Source organism: Macrobrachium nipponense, chromosome 34 (genome assembly GCF_015104395.2).
Source record: "Macrobrachium nipponense isolate FS-2020 chromosome 34, ASM1510439v2, whole genome shotgun sequence".
In the NCBI taxonomy this organism is placed as follows: Eukaryota; Metazoa; Arthropoda; class Malacostraca; order Decapoda; family Palaemonidae; genus Macrobrachium; species Macrobrachium nipponense.
In genome coordinates this window covers 29733794-29753650 of record NC_061095.1, presented here as the reverse complement: position 1 = coordinate 29753650, position 19857 = coordinate 29733794, and the positions used below count along the sequence as shown (strand labels likewise).

Here is a 19857-nt window from a genome sequence, read left to right as displayed (position 1 = left end):
CTTTATCTCATCCGGCATTTGGATGTTGATAAATTTTGGTTGATGGAGGAGGGCCCTTCCCCACTCCATACCCGACCTTTTGATATTACGCTGTGCAACCAAGTGCTGATTCCCAGCGGTTCTTGAATAAGCACCACTTTCCTCCTACCTGAGGAGTCTCACTGGTACGTCGAAGGTCGGTTGCGCCGGCTTCCTGTGGAGTCTCTTCCTTGCCGAAATTCTTCCGCCAGCTCTACGGAAAGTTGCTCTGGCTCGGCTACCTCTTGAACCTGTTGTATTCGTGACATACACCTGGTTGTTATCGGAGGCCTTATGGCTGGGGAAGAGGTAAAGAAGCCAAGCTTTGGTGCTGCTGAGAGGGCTGGTTCTACAGCAGCACGGACTGTTGTGGCTGACCATTGAGGTGGATGGTTGACCTAGCTGGCCTACAGGAACGGCTTGTACCACTGTTTGAGGTTAAGTCGTCTAGAAAGACTAGAAACCCCTTTAATCTCTGCTTACCCCTGGGCTGTGTTCCAGAGGATTCAAATCTCCTCTTGGGGATCAAGCCCCAGCGAACTCGCAAGCTCTGGTTGACCTTAGCTGCTTCGCCTGGGATTCTGTTCACTACGGTCTCAGGGAACAAGTTGGCCTCCCAGGTCTAAGCTTTGACGAGTTTATTAGGTTCATGGCGAATAGAGGCATCGGCCAAGATGTGCTTTCTGCAGTTCTTCCTGGCTATTGCAAAGTCATATACATCGCACCGTAAGGTGTGAAGCAATGACTTGTCTGGATCTTGAACCATGGTTTGTCCGTATAGACCGAGGTTGTCATTTCCGCTATAGTGGCGGAATTGATAGACCTAGTCAAGCGACTTCTGGCTTCATACTTCGCCTTTACCATTGCTTCTGGGAGTCTGGGTAAAAGCTCGCTGAAGAGCGTTGTAGCACAATTTTAGTTCAATATGCCTACCAAGAATGTCGCCGGGGCGTCTACCCCACATCTCATTCCTCACAGAGAGACCACAGCTGGTAATCCGTGTCTCTGATATAATGTATAGATTTGTCCTTTCTGTTGCCTGAAGTGTAATCTCTTCCACTTTAGAGGTACACGAATTGGGAGTGTCGTCTAATACCACAAAAATCGTGAAGGGATTATTGTGGTGTGTCAGTTTGGTATTTGTGCATTCCCAATCTGCCAGGGTTTGAACCCAGACTGATTGAGCCTGGTCTCTGGGAAGATAGCCATCTCCCTAGGCGCTTTGTCTTTCCAGATCAGTGCGTTCTCGATCAGATGTGCATAGCCTGAACCAGGGAATTGGGAGACCCGGTGAAAGGAACTCAAAATCCTTTACTGGCCGGGTTCCCCCGCCCCCGCTCAATCGTCAGCATGCCCTCTGAGAAGGGGGCATGTGTTGGTAACTACTAAGGATTATTGTTTTGAAGGGACACAATTTGGATGTGTCTGGTACTGCCCGGAATTGTTTTTTGTGGCTTTCCGGGTTGGAGGACTCCTTGCTTTGAGGTCTCCTGATCTTCAGTCCTTATACTAACGACTGAATAGACTAACCTAACATTTTTATATTCGAGAACAACTGAGTTGTCATGTTATTTAGAATTGGACTGAGCCTTTGTCTTCGATACCTGCCTGTGTGTGGCAGATTTTGTCGTGTTCATCACCAGTTTGGTGGCTGATGACGAAAATAGAACGACTTTCCCAAATGGCCTTCAGCTAGGAAGGGACTTGAAATAGACCTATGAGTGACTATTTTCAGATTATGTTAGGATTTACTGACCCCACCGGCTTATCCCTCGAAGTCGTAGGTAGGTATCTTAGTAAACTCTTAAAATAAAAAAGAAGAATGTGACGAGCTAAAGGTAGTCCTTTTGCCCGTTTACTAAATGCTTCTCATAGCCTATCTTCGTCCTGGGTATCGGCCTTCACTGGTTCGTGGTCCAGGTTGATTGCTGCGACCTCTCCGACTTCTTATTCTAAACCTTCTAGGTCCTTTGCCAGCACGGCCTGTTTATCTTCGTGGATCTTGGCAACGATGATCGTGTCTGCCAAATCTACTGGTACCGTTGCTGATACTTCTGCATTTGGGTAGATAAGGGAGCTGCTGAAAGAGATAGTTACTTTTAAATGTATGCTCTTTAAAAGTATCTTAAGACATTGATAACTATCTCAATATTTCTCCAATTATTTCCAATATCTCATTCAGTGAATGAATCATTCAATGAATTGGTACTTACCGTCTCGGTAGTGAAGTCCCAAAACCAAATTGTAACAGACTTCACTCTCAAATGGTTGCCAGACTGACAAGTCATTTATTGGACTGCACAGCCTGTGTGAGTGCGGCATACTTCCTGTCTGCCCTGCTGCTGCCGGGTTGCAGTGCAGGTTGTCTTCTGACAGCGTACCATCTGTAATTACAAAATGATACATAAGTACCTTTGTATGGACTCGCCGGATATGTATCTGGCGGAGTATGTAATGTTAGAATCGATACCGAGTATCACTACATGTAGATCCGCTGGAGGTAACTCCGTGGGACCTGCATACTACATTGTTGTCGGCGTAATAAATTGCGGCGGCATGCATTATGTAAGATATTCATATATCCTCTCCTGCCAGCTCTGACCCCGCTATGCATTCACCTCATAGTCTTGTAATAATATATATAATATTATAGATTAAGCTTAATACCAACGAAACCGGGGAAAGTTAGACTTGGCCCGAATCCGTCGGCATCAGAGGGGTTTTCTTAGTAAACTAAGAATGCCTCTGCTAGTTCATGGCCGCCGCCACCGGGGTGGGGCACCGAGGTATAAATGAAAACGGGGGAGAGAGGCTAGGTAAGGATAAATAAATGCCTCGATTCTAGGTTACCTGCCGGGGTCGACTACCCTCGGCATAGTACACTGATCGAAAACATAAAGCATATTTTAAAACATATTAAAATAAATAACTAAATTGAATACTGTACCGGAGCACAGAATCTATGCTCCTTGCTGTCCCAGTTCCTTTTCAATACTATCTCTCTATCTCCCGGGTCTAGCTAAGGAATCGAAACAGGGGAATAGGTAAAACCTAGGCCTGAATCTGATCGTATGGGAGATCGTGTTGTTATATGCATAACTGAACGATCTCTGCTGTATCCCGGGCCCGCCGAGGCGGAAGGATAGATAATGTATGGAGGGCTGAGGATAGGAAAGGCAAAATTCTCGTTCCGGTCCCAGTTCCCTTTCAATGCTATCTCTCTATCCCCCGGGTCCAGCTTAGGGATCGAAAACAGGGGAATAGGTAAAACCTACGCCTGAATCTGATCGTAAAGGGATCGTGTTTTGTTTATAATGGGCATAACTAACGATGTCCGCTGGATCCCGGATCCGCCGAGGCGGACGGATAGAGGACGAAGGGAACTGGGGATAGGAAAGGCGAGAAGAGAGTACGTGGCTAATACTGTCCTAACGAGCCAGGAAATTTACCAAGGCTCGTCTGGGTAGGTACCATCGTACTACTCCTACTATGTAAGGCAAGGAGTACCCCTTCCGACTATAATCACTCCCCCCCAACCCCTCTGCAAGAGGGGATAAGACTGGGATGGCTACCTGAAGTAGCGTCAGCGAGTTATGTCATCCCGTCAAGGTAAATGGGGGGAGGGAGGGCGTCTAGAGAGGTGGCTCACATGGGATCAATTGGACACTACGACCGGCCAGGTGGAACACCTCGCGGTAAGAAGTGGATCCAATCGATCACAGGGGCTGACGGTCTATAGACCGACTGCCCACTGATTACAATAATACAATAATTTATATGATAATAAACGCTATACAATAGCCCTGGCGCGAGAGGGGATAAGGATAAAGAGGATAAGTACATAATTCTGTTTAAAGAGCAGCTGGCTTAACCTTCTCTCGATCGGAACGATCTGGTCAGGACAGCCAGGGTGGCTCTGAGCGGCTAGCCTAACCTTCCCGAGACGTGATTTCAATCATGATCTGGCAAGGTAGGCCAGGGAGGCTCATGAAACAATAAGGTCCCTAAGGGCCTTACACCCCTCCCTCAGGGAATTCCAGCCTGGTAAGGTGGAGGAGGTATCCTCCTTAAGCAGACCAAGGGAAAAGAGGGGAGGGGGGGAGGGAGATGGGCTGAACTCCCGATCCGACGAATGGAAGGGGAGAAGCCTCTCCAGTGGAAGGAATATCCATCTGACCTACTTCCCAAACCGTTTGTGTAAGTAGGTCCGAATCATCCTCGCGCCAGGATATCTATTATAAAACTTCAGGATATCTACAATTTTTTTGTAACTCTTGAGTGAGTGCAAAATCAATAACAACGCGACTACAATTAGTATAGGAGACCAATTGGAAGTCGTCATAAAGTTACGGGTAGCGATGTATGTAATGGCTGACTCGGGAGCGGTGCAAGCTAGGCTCCGTTTATGTAACATACAACTAAAACATACTTGTGATTAATTCGCTACCCTTACAAACATAAATTGATAATTGCAGTACTCACCTTAGATACCAAAGATTCCTGGCGTTTATAGCATCTCATTTTATTCTAAAATAATGTCGTTACAGTCAAAGACACAAGTGTACACGACAGTGCTATTTAAAGGAATGGCTATCGAGGCACTAGTAGTAGCGGTGGTGGGCGGTAGATGGTGCTGGTAGGGCACCTAATTTGAAAGGGGAAATTGACAAAGGAAGAGACTAAATGGCAGGAAACCTCTGGTAGTGGTATCACTTGCCCCAGTTTTATACAGGGGTGAGCGAACCAGGTTTATCCTGGTATTAACCATATAGTTTTTTCTCTGATATATTTGGCAATATTTATACCTTAGAAATGAGTGCTATAAGGACATTTCACGGAGCGACACAGGTTTAGCCCAGAAATATTCTCACTTACCTTAACCTAGGTACTACATAATCCAAGTTATTTAAATCCCCTTTAGGATATATAATCTTAGGTTATATAGTCTACAAACAACATCTACTATATAGTCGAAATTATTCTCACTGAATCTATTAGGCCATCATCTTAATAAATTGTGGAACATTTCGTTGGCTAAAACTTCTGGATAGAATGAGTCTTCAAATTTTGCACTTTTCACAAATAGCAAACGGAGACCACGAGCAAGCACCAAATATGTGCTTGCAAAACAAAGACTAGTTTTTGACTTTCAAAAAAAATAAATTAACACCTCTTCCACAGTTTAAATTAGATTTTTAGCTGGAGCTTAAAAAGAAGCACTTAACTACCAAGTTTAGATGTTTCCATGATCCTTGATGAAAAAATTTAGAATCTAAGAAATTTTTAGTGAGGAGCACTGGCTTGGCATATATATACTCTGGTTCACTACAAGAGGTAATGGTTCTTGGTTTTTTACAGGCCAGGTTGTAAGCAAGATGGCCAACACACATGTGCAATAATAATTTCTTCTTCCAGAGTCTATTATGTGTCATAGTGTTTATCATTACAACACAATACCCAGCTACAAGACCGGGCTAAGATATTTCTTGATATTAGTTTAGTCACCATGGAACCGTTGGTCCCATTGCTGAATAACCACTGGTTCCATGCAATGTAAAGACACCATACAAACAAACAAACACTATGGAGGGGTAACTCCTTGAAGACAAAACAAGCAACTACACTAAAAATGACTATAATGAAAAAAGAAAAAACTAATGTTTTTGTTGCAGTAGTCATGCTCCTGGCCCCACAGTTCTGAAACCTGAAAAATTCCAAAAACCGAAACACACCAGGCCCTGAGGATTTTGGATAAAGGATTGTGTACCTATACAGTAATTGCTCCATGAAAAAAATCCCCAAGTAGGCAAATTTTCCCTGAATGATGTAGACATTTGTTTTACAGAAAAATCTGCAAATAACTGAAGCCCAAAATGCTGTACCACACATAAGTAGAAGTCGACTGCAGTATTGCAATTCCTTAAAATTTAATAAGCGGGCACACTGATGATACAGATTCTGTCAAAATATCTTTCAAAGATTTGTATTACAAGTTAAGTACATTAGAAAAACTCAACTGTAAAAAGCATTATGCCATGAAGCAATAATTATGGTAACAAGCCAAGAACACAGAATGTAACAATGATTTACTCCAAAAGGGTTGAACCTTTAACAGTATATAAATATCCAAAACAAATCATGTAGACTGTGACTGAATGATATGAGCATAACAGGAACAAAACATGTGAAGTAAGGTAAGAAAAGGTCTAAGAAATACCACTGGCAGAAAATTAATGAGCCTCTAAGCTATCTATGGTCATTTTAATTACGGAAATGAAATTGGCATAAAAAAGACCCATTCCTAAATATGAATAGCAGGTGAAATGAATAGCTATTAAAAATTAAAAGGAGACCAAGTAGTAGCAGCAACAGAAGTAAGATACAGGCAGTCCCTGGCTTTACGGCGGGTCCGGCTTATGACGTTCCAAGGTTACAACGCTTTTCAATTTATATTTATCAGACATTATTTCCAGGTTTACAACGCATGTTCCAGGGTTACGGCGCCTACAACGCTGATCTGGCAGAAGAAATAAGACTCCAAAAATGCAAAATAATCCATATTTGAAGGTTTTTTGATGAAAAATGAAATAAGAGTGCAGTTTACATACATAGATTTTAATGCACCCAAAACATTAAAAGTAAGGTTTTCTTAGGATTTTTGACGATGTTCCGGCTTACGACGATTTTCGGCTTACGACACATCTCAAAACCGGAACCCCCATTGTAACCCGGGGACTGCCTGTATTCATTTGGAAGTTAAAAAGAGCCACACTTGATACACTTATTGCCATCCTAGAGGCAAAAGATTAAAATAATTAAGCAAAACTATCACCAAGGCAAGACAATGATGTAGTACATATAATACATACAGGGCAAAACAGTAAAAAAATGTTATTAAGGGGAAAAGTCAGTTAAAGAAAGATGAAGAGCTGGTTACTTCTGCAGAACAAAGCCAACAAATCTGTTCAGCCTGGCAATCACAACTGGACAATTGGTATGACTTCTGCTTGAGGGAATTGAGAGCCTGGATGTTTATATGGCAAGCTGGATTTTTTTTTGCGTGCACACATCTGCAAAGAGGAGGATGCACCTGAAGCAGTCAATGTGATGGGTTTCCCTGTCAAAACACTTAGCAGCTAATGGATGATTGGGGTAAGTAAGACAAGTGTAAATACCATTTTAACGCCTGGAAGATCAAGCAGTGGAAGGAGTTCTAAAGAACAGCATCCTGTTAACTGTCTTGAAAAGGTGCAGAGTAAGTCACGAAATGCCCATAACTCTTCCAGTTCCTGAAATAAAAATTTGAATAATCATTGATCAAAATATACCACTAGAGTATTTATATCACATTACAATAGATAACTATCCTCATGACCTGTTTGACAATTTGAGAATATAAATTTTCATGATGAAATTTATTATTTGGATACTTACCTACTGTTAAAGTTAGCTCATATCTCCATGCCTATAGGCGAGTTGGCATTCAAACAAAGAAAAATGATCGCTTGGTTGACCCGGAAGTCTGTCTAGTTCACCTCTTCACCAGGTGTGTTTGAATGTTTTAGCTCTAGTAAGAATTCTCCTTGGCAGCCCAGTAAATGTGGGGAGGCTGGGTGGGATCTACTTTAACAGTAGGTAAGTATCCAAATAATAAATTTTATCATGAAAATCTATATTATTTGAGATGAATCTTATCTACTGTTAAAGTTAGCCGATTCCCACATTGAGATAAAGGATGGTGGGTAATGCAGCTAGACAAATTCTGCTCAGCTAAGCAAGCTAAGAGCTTCTTGTACCAAATTCAAAACATTCTTACCTGATCAGGAATCCTCCCTGGATAATACTGCTGCCAAGAGGTGGATTCCCTTCAGGGTGCAAGGCTCTTATGTGTGTGTGCAGTCAAGAACAGCCTGCAGAAAAAACCACTTCATTTTCAGTCAAAATTAAAAGAAGTGGTGTGGTGGGACCCCTGTGCCTGGGTCTGAAAGCCCCAAAAATGAGTCAAATACAAAATATATACCTATGATACAAAGGTACACTCCAGTACAACAAATGTACCTTCAAGCTCCCCGAAAAACCAACACCTGGGATTAAAATAAAGAGCCTAAAAGATTGCTCTTTCTTTCGGTTCAGGAAAAGACTTTACCCGCTTTACTAAAGGGTTAAGGGCTTTACAGTTTTCAAATGCAATTTCTACATCTTTAAGATAATGAGCAGCAAAAACCTAATTACAATTCCACTGAGCTGCATTAATTACATCCTCAAGAGACAAATTCTTTAAAAAACTAAAAGTAGCAGCAACTGCTCTTACACTAAGTATATTTACCTTCAATAAAGGTAAGATATCTGGATTTAGTTTTTCATGTGCTAGTCTTTTAAATGCTTAATAAAAAAAAAGACCATTGCATTCTTAGATAAAGGAGTGTTAGGTTTTCCAACACTACATAATAAATTATTAACTCTCCCCTCACAGGCTTCAATCTATCTAAATAAATCTTAATAGCTCTAACTGGACAGAGGAGGGCCTCTTCTTCATTCCCCACCAATGGGGTTAAATTTGGAATTCTTACCATTCTAGGTATAAGTTTAGCCTTGACATCATTCTTAGCCCTGAACAAAGGCACAAATGATAAAACAGCATCTTTACAAAAGCCTACCTTATTGAAGAATGCTTGCTACCAAAAAGAGCGCCTTCATGGTTAGAAACTTCAAAGAAGCCAATTCCAAAGGTTCAAATGCATCTGCAGTTAAGAATTTTAGCACTACATCCAAGTCCCATGGAAGTGATTGATACTGAACTTAGAACGACACCAGGAGCTCTGATACAAGGCCATGGTTGTTGTTGGTCTTGATTTAAGGATAGACTTCTGAGATACTTCAGAAAACCCTCTTGCTTGCTGTAGACGGTCAAGAGTCTCCAAGCGGTCAAGTGTAGCATGCGGAGGCTTAGGTGGAACTGCCTGGAATTCAGTTGTCTGATTAGATGCCTCCTTAAAGGAAGAACACAAGGGAGATCCACTGAAAGTGCTAGAAGGTCTGGAAACCATTCTCTCTGAGGCCAACACAGAGCTACTAGTGTCATTCTGCAATGGTTCAATTCTTGAAACTTGTTCAGCACTTTTCTTATTGTTTTTTTTTTTTTTTTTTTTTTTTTTTATGCAAATGGAGGAAAAGCTGCAAGTTAATCTAGCAGGACCAGTCTTGAAGAAATGCGTCTACTGCCCAAGCCTGAGGGTCCTGGCATGGAAAGCAATACACTGGGAGTTTCCTGTTCATTGCTGTTGCAAATAAGTCTACATTTGGAGCTCCCCATAGACTCCATAGCGACTGGCAGACTTGCGGATGTAAAGAGCATTCCGTGGGTAGGATTTGTCCCTTCCTTTTCACTGAAAATTCCTGTTCAACTGATCTGTCAAAACACTGTTTTTCCCTGGTATGAACTGAGGAACCATCACTATGTTCCTGGCTTCTGCCAAAAGAAACAACTTTCTCCGCTATCAGAAACATTGACTTTGATCTTGTTCTGCCCTGGTTTCTGATGTATGCCAAGAGGTGTTATTGTCCGAAAATACTGCTACTAACTTTTCTCTGGCTATTTGTTTAAACTGAAGGAGGGACTTTCATACTGCCAATAGTTTCTAGATTGTTTATGTGCAACTCCCTCTCTTGCGGTGACATACCCCGGACACCTGATGGCCTCCAGGCATGCTCCCCAGCCTGTCATTGAAGTGTCTGAAAACAAGGTTAGGTCTGGGCTCACTACTTTTAGGGATGACCCTGTTCCCAGTCTTTGATGATCCTTCCACCATGCTAACGTCTCCCAAAGACTTACTGGTACCGAAATTAAATGGGCGTCTGGCAGGGACTTCCTATCCCAAGATTCTCTCAAGTAGAGTTGAATTGGTCATATCCTGAGCCTTGCTAAACTGACAAATCTTTCCAGAGATGCCATGTGTCCCAAAAGACAACCACTGCCTTGCTGGAAGCTTCCTTAAGGTTGCTAGGTGGCTAATGCCATTTTTTAAAGAAAGGAACTTTGACAATCATACCACTTAATAAGGTGACTTGGGACATCTCCAAACTGCTTATGATTTTCGCCTCTGACCTTCAGTTTTGTGACACCAGGGCGATTTATCCCGAAAATAACCATTTTTCAAATTCTATCTCCTCCCTTGATATTTAATACTAAGACCTGGGATTACTACCATATATAGACCTGATGTAGACCTCCAATCAAATGAAGACTTTTTCTAAGTAATTTTTTTTTGCTAGATATAAATTTTTTCATTATAGTAAAAAAAATAAACCCTGTAAATCAATAAAAAAAATTAAGAAAAAAAAACTAAACAATAATTGGAAAAAAAGCTTTACTTGAATGTTCTATAATGTCTTTTTAAGTTATATACCAAATTTCAATGCTATAGCTTTAAAACTCAGGGAGAAGATAGAATTTGAAGGTCAATAAGTATAGTTTTGAGATATGGGCATTCAAAGTTTTCCTTTGTATTTTTACAAAGACAATATTAATAAATAATGATTATTATGAATTGTATTTCTTTTTTTGTTTTTTGGATATTAATAAACCAAACTATGTTATTTATCATAATTTATGATAAATGAAGATCCCTTTGCTCATATATTGTAGCCTGGGGCACTGTGTCAGGCAAGACGGGGCACTCCTTCCTATGCAACTCTCTCTCTCTCCTTCACTAACTCGGCTTTTTACAGAAAATTTTCTTCTTCTGTATGTTAGCGAGATGTTTTTCTTGTCTTTTCCTCTTTGGCATGATGAAATTCTTGCCGAAACAAGATAAACAGACGTAAAAGCAAAAGAATGTCAGAGGTGAAACTCGAACGCGTACTCTCTTTTTTGGGTATTAATAAACCAATACTATGTTATTTATTATAAATGAAGATCCCTTTGTTCAAAGACAGCAGTCTTGGGCACTGCGTGTGTGTCAGGCAAGATGGGGCATTCCTTACTAGTACCCCTCCCCAAGCCCTGCCCTCTCTCTCTTCACTAACTACACTAATATCATGGATTTTATGATATTGTGAACTCATATTAGAGCAAATTTTCTTCTTCTGTATGTTAGTGAGATGTTCTGCTTGTCTTTTCCTCTTTGGCATGATGAAATTCTTGCCGAAACAAAGACAAACAAGACGTAAAAGCAAGCGGTGAAACTGGAACGTATAACCTCTTTCATGTTTCTGCTTGCACTGAAGGGTAGTAAGAGCTGAGAACCTTCCCTCCTGCAACTCATGGAATCTCTACAGATGCCATTGCTCACAATTTCTTTGACAATAAATATCAAAATTTATGATAACAGAAGAAATATTGCATTTTCTTGTACAGATCAATGTTTTTGGCTTATTGAGTTACGTTTACTAACTACTCTGTAACTACGAAAGTAACAAGAATTTTGACAAAATATTTTGTATACACATTCTCCTTTGACATACGAGGCTCCATGAATTTTTTCATGACTTTGTGTTTTTCGTCCTATATAGTGGACCCCTCCGTATTCGTGTTCTCCGGATTCGCGGACTCACACATTTGCGGATTTCTCTCGGGAACATTTCCCCGCATTATTAACAGAAAATTCTCCTATTCGTGGTACAGTAATACCTGAACTTACGTGAAGTTAGGTTCCACACCCCCTCGCGCAAGGAGAAGTTTCGTGTAAGTTTGGCACGGTCTCTGAAATTGCTAATAAATGCTTACTTCTAGAGTTTGAACACTAAAAATGACCCTAATCATGCTCCCTAAATGAAATGAAAGTTACTGTAATTTGATTTAAAAGTTAGTTTAATACATTACCCTTAAAAAGGGAATAACTGGTTGGCATAAAAATAGTTACAGTAACTACTATGTACTTACGTATCCACTTTCGTACATTTACTAAAGTTACCCCTAATTCATGGAATGCCATTTTCTGTTTTGTTCTGTCAGAGTAAGTTTTCTTTGCATTACTAGGTAAACGTCATAAGTCAGTCATAAAGAAGTCACACAATAAAATAAAATAAAGATATGTATGTACATAAATAATGTTTGCAAAGGGTGAAGGTAAAATTAAATCAATTTAAAATCATGAACTATAGTTGGTTCACCTAAGGTAGATTCTTGGGTGAGCCCTATGCCTGCGAGAAGTTTGTTTGGCGGCCTCTGACTGGCTGGGAGCTGCCTAGCTACTGGTACCAGCCAATCAGCGGTCGCCAAGCAAACGTCTTGTAAGCATAGGGCTCATCCAAGAATCTACCTTAAGTGAAGCAGCTATAGTGTGAGAGCTAACTACAAACAAGAGAGAGAGAGAGAGAGAGAGAGAGAGAGAGAGAGAGAGAGAGAGAGAGAGAGAGAGAGATACGTATGTCATGTAGGTAAAACACTGGAGGGGTATCATCTTTAAAAAGTGCAAATGGGATCACATCTTCTGAAAGTATGTGCTGTAGTTACGTAACATAGTACATACAGATTGTACCAGCACTTTTCTCTGAGGTTAAGAAAGTAATTTTCACTGAACGACAACTCTGATGTTTTAATAGTTGATCATAGAGTTCTTATATAGTGACTAACACTGAATTACCTACTGCCTTTGTATTATTTTCAAAAATATAAATAGCATGCACAAAATCTCTGTACTGATTTTACACTTAGTATATTAGTACATACTTCAGAAATTAAACAAAGTTTCTGAAGGGATATCATCTTTGAAAAGTGCAGTAACTTTGTGAGTGGGTATCACATCTTATAAAAGTACATATATGCACTAACTGCATATTTACGCAAGTACAAAAATAAAAATAGGACACTTTTAATAAATATTTTACAGAATAGCTTTAAAATGAAAAAAAAAAATTCATTATAAATTAAACAAACACTTCTGCAGGGTTTTGCAGTGCTTCTGGAGGTTCGCAAATGTTCGCGCTATTGTGAAGAACTCGTGTATGATAATTAGTTAAGTTCCGATGAAAAGTTCGCACTATTGTGAATTTGCACAAATCGAATCGCATAACTTCGGGGTATTACTGTATTTTTCTATGAGAAATATCCACAAATTCCTGTTTTTTTATTTCATCATAAAAGGTACTTTTTGTGATAAAACTATTAAAAAAACTATGTATAAAAACTTTTAGTTGGTATTTCTTGAGTTTTAACTAACAAAATAGGAGGTTTTAAGCATTTATATAGGGGTTCCAACTATTCACGGGGGTCTGGTACACATCCCCCATGAATACTGGGGAACCCCAGTACCTCCATATATATAGGGGTACTAGCCGGCCCCCTCAAGGGCTGAAATTTTCCTAAAAGCAATAAAAAATTGTCTATCTGTTTCTCCTAAGGAAAAGCCTGAAAACTGCGAGTGTCTATTCTCATCTCTAGATAATGGTCTGAGCTAGGCAAATTAACAGATCCTTGGCCCTCAGAATTCCCTTGAAAGAGTTGGCTAACATTAGCCAGTCATCTAAATAGAGCAGAATTCTCATTCCTAACAAGTGACACCATCTCCTTACTGGTGCTAAAATCCTCGTGAATACCTGAGGTGCTGTGCACAGGCCAAAGCAAAGGGCTCTGAATTGAAATGTCTTTCCTGTGAAGACAAAAGGCAGGAACTTGTGAGACTGAAGATTTATCGGAATGTGGAAATAAGCATCTTGCATGTCCACCAACATCATCTTTTCATTCTTCTGAACTGCCGCTAGTACTGTGCTGGATGATTCCATGGAGAATGGGTTAGACAAATTAACGTGTTGAGTCTTGACACAACCAGATGACTTGGGCACCAGAAAAAGACGGTTGTAAAACCCCAGCGCGTTTCCTGACACCTGCTCTATCGCTTTCTTCTCTAGTAATGTTACCACCTCTTTCTGAAGTATAAGAAACTTTTCCTACTGATGAAGATAAGATGGAAGAGCAATTGGAGATGACAACAGAGGCAGAGGAGACAGAAAAAGCATTATGTAGCTTTCCTTCAGTACCTCCACCACCCAAGGTTCTGCTCCTAAGTCTCTCCAAATATGCCAGAAGATCTGCAGTCGACCTCCTACTGGAACCTGAGGGCTTAAAGATTAATTTCTTTCTAAAAACCAAGCAGTTTTGTTTTTATTGGAGTCTGGTAAGGACCTACGAAAGGGCTTGGTGGCTGAAGACTGGTCATGAGATGAGGAAGGACGAATTTTCACTGGAGAGCCAGAAAGCAAAGAAGGAGCAGGTCTTTTATTCCCTGCTTTAAAAGATTGTCTGATAAATTCCCTATTTTCCTAAGCGGAAATATCCTTCCTTATTGCCTTAAATAGAGATGGATTCAGAAGGCGGTCCAAAGGAGAACCTAAAACTGCAGCCATCTTCTGAGAAGGAGAGACCTTAGTCAAAAGATAAGAGCAAAATTATTCTCTCTTCTCTGAGACCGAATTAATGAAAGCATGAGAACATTCGCCTGCTGCGTATGAAATAGCCTTATCCAGGCAAGACAAGAAATTTAAAGACTCCTCCTAAGTTTTGATACCCGCTGGCATCAGAAAGTCTTTAAGCTGGCACAGAGAAGTGGCAATAGTACTTAGCAAAAGTTCTCCAAAAGACAAAACCTCAATAATTCTAAACAAAGACTTGGACAAAGTCTCTGCCTCTGCATTAGACCAAAGCACCTTACCAGTTTCAAGAGCGCATCTTTTCATAGGATTGAGACACGCAAGGAAATCAGCATCTCGACTGAGGACGGTTTCAGTGCCAGTAACGAGCCTGTGTTGTAATAATTGACTCTCCGCAATTTAAAAACCCTGGAATACTAGAGCTGGCAGACTTATAAGAAGCTTTGTGAGCCAGAAGACGAGATATTTCATCAAAACGTCCTCTAACTGAAGACGAAAGCTTAGGTTTCTTCAAAGACTTAATGGGAGTCAAAATGCTGGAAGATAATAACGACCTAGTCTCTACAGAATTTCTTTCCTCCACCAAATGAGGATAAAGAGCAGAGCTCTTCTTCCGCCAGTTGTGGATTTGAGACGACAACGGCCGACTCCTCGCAACGAAAATTTGATTCGATAGGCGTAGAGCCTCCAGGAGAAGTAGTCTGTAGTTGTCTACTAGAGTTGACACAAGTCGGCCAAGCAGAAGCAGAGGGGATACTCGTCGGCAAAGAAAACAGGACTTGTAAGAGAGGTGGAGAAGATTCGTTGACACTGAACTGTACCACTTTGTCCTAATTTGTCTCAAGCGGCTTGGAAACGATCCCAGACGACTCGTCTTTAGAGAGTAAAGCAGCTAGAATAGCATCTAGTTTGGAAACAACAGTAGAATCTGTAACCATAGAAGGAAGAGAAAGAGACATTAGCAGAGTCCACATGAGACTTTCCAACAGTAGAAGACAGAGGAATAGCCGAGAAAGATTTAGTATGAGACGTAGAAGCAGATGAAATAGGTTAAACAATTGATTGTGTCAATGTAAAAGAATTAGAACAACCAGCTACAGGGATATCATTATTAATAGTCAATATCTAAATTCTTACTCTTGTTGGTTCTAGCAACCTCATTACTAGCTCTTGATGAAGGCTAAGTCAAAATACTGTGTGAAGACTTAAGCTTACCAAAATGATCTTTTGGTGAATGTGTTAAACGCGAATGTGGGTGGGACCATGAAAAAAGAAAGGTAAGAGTCGGAGGGCACAGAACCCCATTGCCCCGAGAACCAAACCGGTTCCCTGGCAGCGGACTTTTCCAACTGTCGAAGGGCAGTCCTAGACTCAGGCTACATATGGGGGAGGGCATCGAAACCTTACCTCTAAAAGGGGAATGTAAAAAAGAACATTCATTATGGGGGGACTAAGAACAGTTTGCTATCATAAATTCAGTCAAACCTTTAACGGAAACTAAAATAAGTCTTAATCCTGTTCAAGTTTTTCTTGATACGTTTTTCTTGAACCCGTGGGGAAGCGCAAGTCAGCGCTACGAAGGAAACTTAGTACTATCTTTATTAGTATTAAGCCTACCATAGGAAAAAACCATAGTTTGAGTAGGGGTAACTGTAGACAAAAGCTCACCAGGAATGGGAGAAAAGGTTGCTTTATACCCTGATCTAATTAACTGCTTCCACAGTCTATCTGCTTCCCTTCTTCTCCTATATCTAATACTTTTGAGCATAAGTTCCTTAAGACAATCCCTGCATTCCTCACACCTAATATCTAGATCACAATCTGTACCCCTGCAGCTGGTACAAACATTATGTTGATCTACCTCAAATTTAGGCATCCTGGTTACACAATAATCATTCCTACATAACCTGATGTTGGTTGACTTGCTTCTGGTGGAAGACATCCTAGGATGATTAAATTTACAGTACCGTGATAGGAGAAAACAGCCACTAAGTTTCACCAAATACCAACATCTGCCTAAACCTAATGGCAGCAAGGAGAATTCTGACTAGAGCTAAAAGAATCGAACACACCTGGTGGAGAACTGGTGAACTAGACAGTCTTCCAGGTCAGCCAAGCAATCTTTTTTCTTTTGTTTGCCAGAAAGGCACGTATTTCTCTGATGACCTTCCTTTCTGTATGACCCAAATTGGTACAACTTGACTACAAGGAGTAGGATTAACTAAACGAATCAAATAATAAAAATACATGGAAATTTCTGACCACTCTTCCTCCGTTTGGCTTGTGTTCCCTTAACGTCTACCGCATTTATGTTCTAGGTGACGTAGTTCTTTCGATAACCACGGAGTACTTTGACAAGTCAAAGCTGGCCCTCCTGAAGGTCTCTAACACAAACCCACGTCGTACTGAATGTGACTAAAAGCAGAGGCACATGTGTCATCATGACCTGTGATATATTGGCTCATTATCCTGGATTCTGGGGCAAATTAGAAACCAATGTTCCCAACTACTTTTGAATCTACGTAAAAAACCTGGGTATTGAGTACTCCCACTCTACCAAGGTCAGAGGGAAACAGTTTCCCCAGTCCGTTTCCTGTAACGTGACTGACATATGGGCTTGGTAGTACCCCCGTGAGTCTACTCAGATACAGAGTATATTTTCACGTAGTAGATCAGAGTTTCTTATGTGCACCAGCCAGTTCAATGTTCTTGAGTCATCTGAAGATTACTCCATGTGAAGTGATATTCACATACCAGATGACCCAATCACCAGTCAAATGTGTATTACCATACAGGTAACTACTTACAAAATGCCTTTAATGGACAGAAACCACCTCTATAAAGGCAGTCACGGCCAAAGGCTCATTTTGTATATGTGAGACGAAGAACTCTGAAGTCGTGTTACATCCAAGCTAATGCTCTGCACCCAAAATCTTAAAACTGTTAGTTTGAAAAAAGGATACTGGGCAAACCCCAGACCTGAGATATTAATTCTACCTATCAGTGGTACCTCTTCCCCACAGAGAAGATTGTGCTAGGATAAACCTTATCAGTCACTCATCTTGGGTCCTCCTCAATTACTGGAACCTCTTCCTCTGTTCAGGATATGGTGGAACAGGTAGAACAAAGGATTTGCATAACCTCCAGGTTATTCCCAGTATCCCAATGGAATCTTCAGCCTGCTTGTAGAGTGAGAACCCTGTAGCAGCCAGATCTTATGTAGGTCTTCAAGTACACGATGATGATCTCATAGGAAAACCCAAAGGAATGTCCTATGATAAATATTCTACTTAGACACGTCCTAATTATCCTACTGTCCAAGGAATTAACTTGTTAACAGGACGGGCTCATTCTGCATAAGGAATGTTACTTTCCAACCGCTAAACATCCTATGCGGTCACCTGTTACAATGTATGGACATACCTATGTTCAATATGTTACCTAGCACAGAATTGTACCCAACGTAACTTAACCCAACCTCAAACTCTTGAAAAATGGGAAATTCTCAACCTTCCTTTTCCAGAACTCATGAAGTTTAATGACTTGCTTCAGTCAACTGAAGCTCGAACCTGCTATGCTAGGTTCATGACTTCAATACTTAGAAACTAGGCCAGAATGGAAGAGACTCCTTTGAAGGTGTTAGGTTAGTCTAGCAACCAACCACTTAGACTAGGCTAAGTAGGTACAGTCGAGTACGAACTGGTTAACTTTATTTTTTTCTTTCTTTTTTTAAAGTTGGCAAGACCAGATTCACACTGGCATGGTTAGGTTAGGCTAGGTTAATTCTTCCACCAATTAGGCTAGGCTAACTCCTCCATCATTTAGGCTAGGCTATGTTGATCAGAGAATTACGCTAACTAGTCTAGGCTAGGTTAGACTAGCTTATTCTAGAAACCCAACGACTCAGGTTAGGGCAAAGTTGTCCAAGAAAGTTCGGACTATATATGCTAGGCTACAGCCACAACCACGGTCCAACTGCTAGGCCGAGGTGGTACAAGTGTTCCAAATGGGTAGCCTTGGTACTAGTCTATGCTCGGCTATGCTTAGAACCTTACTACTCAGACCAAGCTAAGATAGTAAAGGCATGTTCAAGTATCTAAATCATCAACCCATTGTTAGACTAAGTTGACATGTATGATGTGTATGCCAGAATTAGCTAACCCAGGACTTAGGCTAAGCTAACTAAGAACTGTACCACTTAGACTGAGCTAAGATAGTAAATGCAGGTTCAAAAGCTAAGACCTCATTCATTAGCTAGGCTAAGTTTGTGATAGTAGCAGATTCGGACTAGCAGGGGTAGGCTACGAATTTAACCAATTGTTAGGCTAAAAGGTTTGACTCAATTAGCTGGGCTATAGCATCCTAGGCTTGGCTACCTAAAATGGTGAAAGAAAGAAGTTCCACCTCCTCCTTTCAACTTGAAGTTTTCTTCATGGCCTATACTCCAGAAACACACTCAATGAGTAGGCCTGAATTTTAGTTTATGGGATACCTATTGCAACCAATTCTACTCCCAACAACAAACCGCCTTGTGCGATCAGAAACTGAAACGTGTTTCATGAGTTTTCATTAAGAAGAATGGTTCCACAGTACTTTACTGCAAAGGAACCAAGCTATCGACTAACTATAACTACTTGTCTAAGAGTAGAAGCATTTGGTTAATATTCTTATAGGAACCAACCAGATTATACCAAAAAGTATATAAAACAAGGGAATTCTTACCTGTAAAGGTCAACCCAAAGTCTGTTAATTCCCACCATGCAGACTGTATGTGATTAATAGAGGAATCCATAGACTGGTTGTGATGGGTGCCCATGTTGGTAGACAGCAGGTGAATGTGGCTGATACACCTTCACTTCTCTTAGCACATAAATGAGAGGGTAGTACATCTCAATAACCACTGTGTGGACCTTACGGCCGTCAAGCATTGCATGCATTGTAAAACTACACTGTTCTCGTTCTCATGATTAACAAGCAACTCCCAATTGGTTCGTGTTTACCTTCCAAACTTAGGATAAGGCTTACACAAAACCGTGGTAATTTAGCGTATCTAACTGCAATCTATATACAAATATGAGAGCAATTTTATCATTATTCCATTACAATGACATCTAGAATTCATGGAAACAGTTTGTAAAGGCATCAGCATATGTATCAAGTTCCAATAAATTGGCAACAATGAATTAACCATTCCCCAAGTTCTTACGAACGATTTCTATGCCTGTCACTGTTTACACAGTTGCCTCCTTACGACCATCATATTCCTTACGACCATCACATTCGCACGACCGTCATATTCCTACTAACCATCATATTCCTCACAGCCATCATAGTTCATACGTTAATTAAAATGCTCATGGTCTTCATAGTCCTCATGGCCATCATAGCTCTTATGGTCGTCATGGTTCTTACGCCCGTCATAGCTCTACGGCTGTCATGGTTTTCACAACCTAGGCTATCACTGGACTGTTG

At 40.8% G+C, this 19857-nt stretch overlaps 1 protein-coding gene across 1 annotated transcript in view; it reads right to left on the bottom strand.

The window, feature by feature from the left end:
* LOC135208072 (helicase POLQ-like) overlaps positions 1 to 19857 on the bottom strand; it is a 158704-nt gene that overhangs the window by 11487 nt on the left and 127360 nt on the right. Inside the window, exon 19 of the mRNA XM_064240219.1 lies at positions 7194 to 7307. Within this exon, the coding sequence (XP_064096289.1) occupies positions 7194 to 7307 (114 nt within the window). The remainder of the gene's footprint in view (positions 1 to 7193; positions 7308 to 19857) is intronic.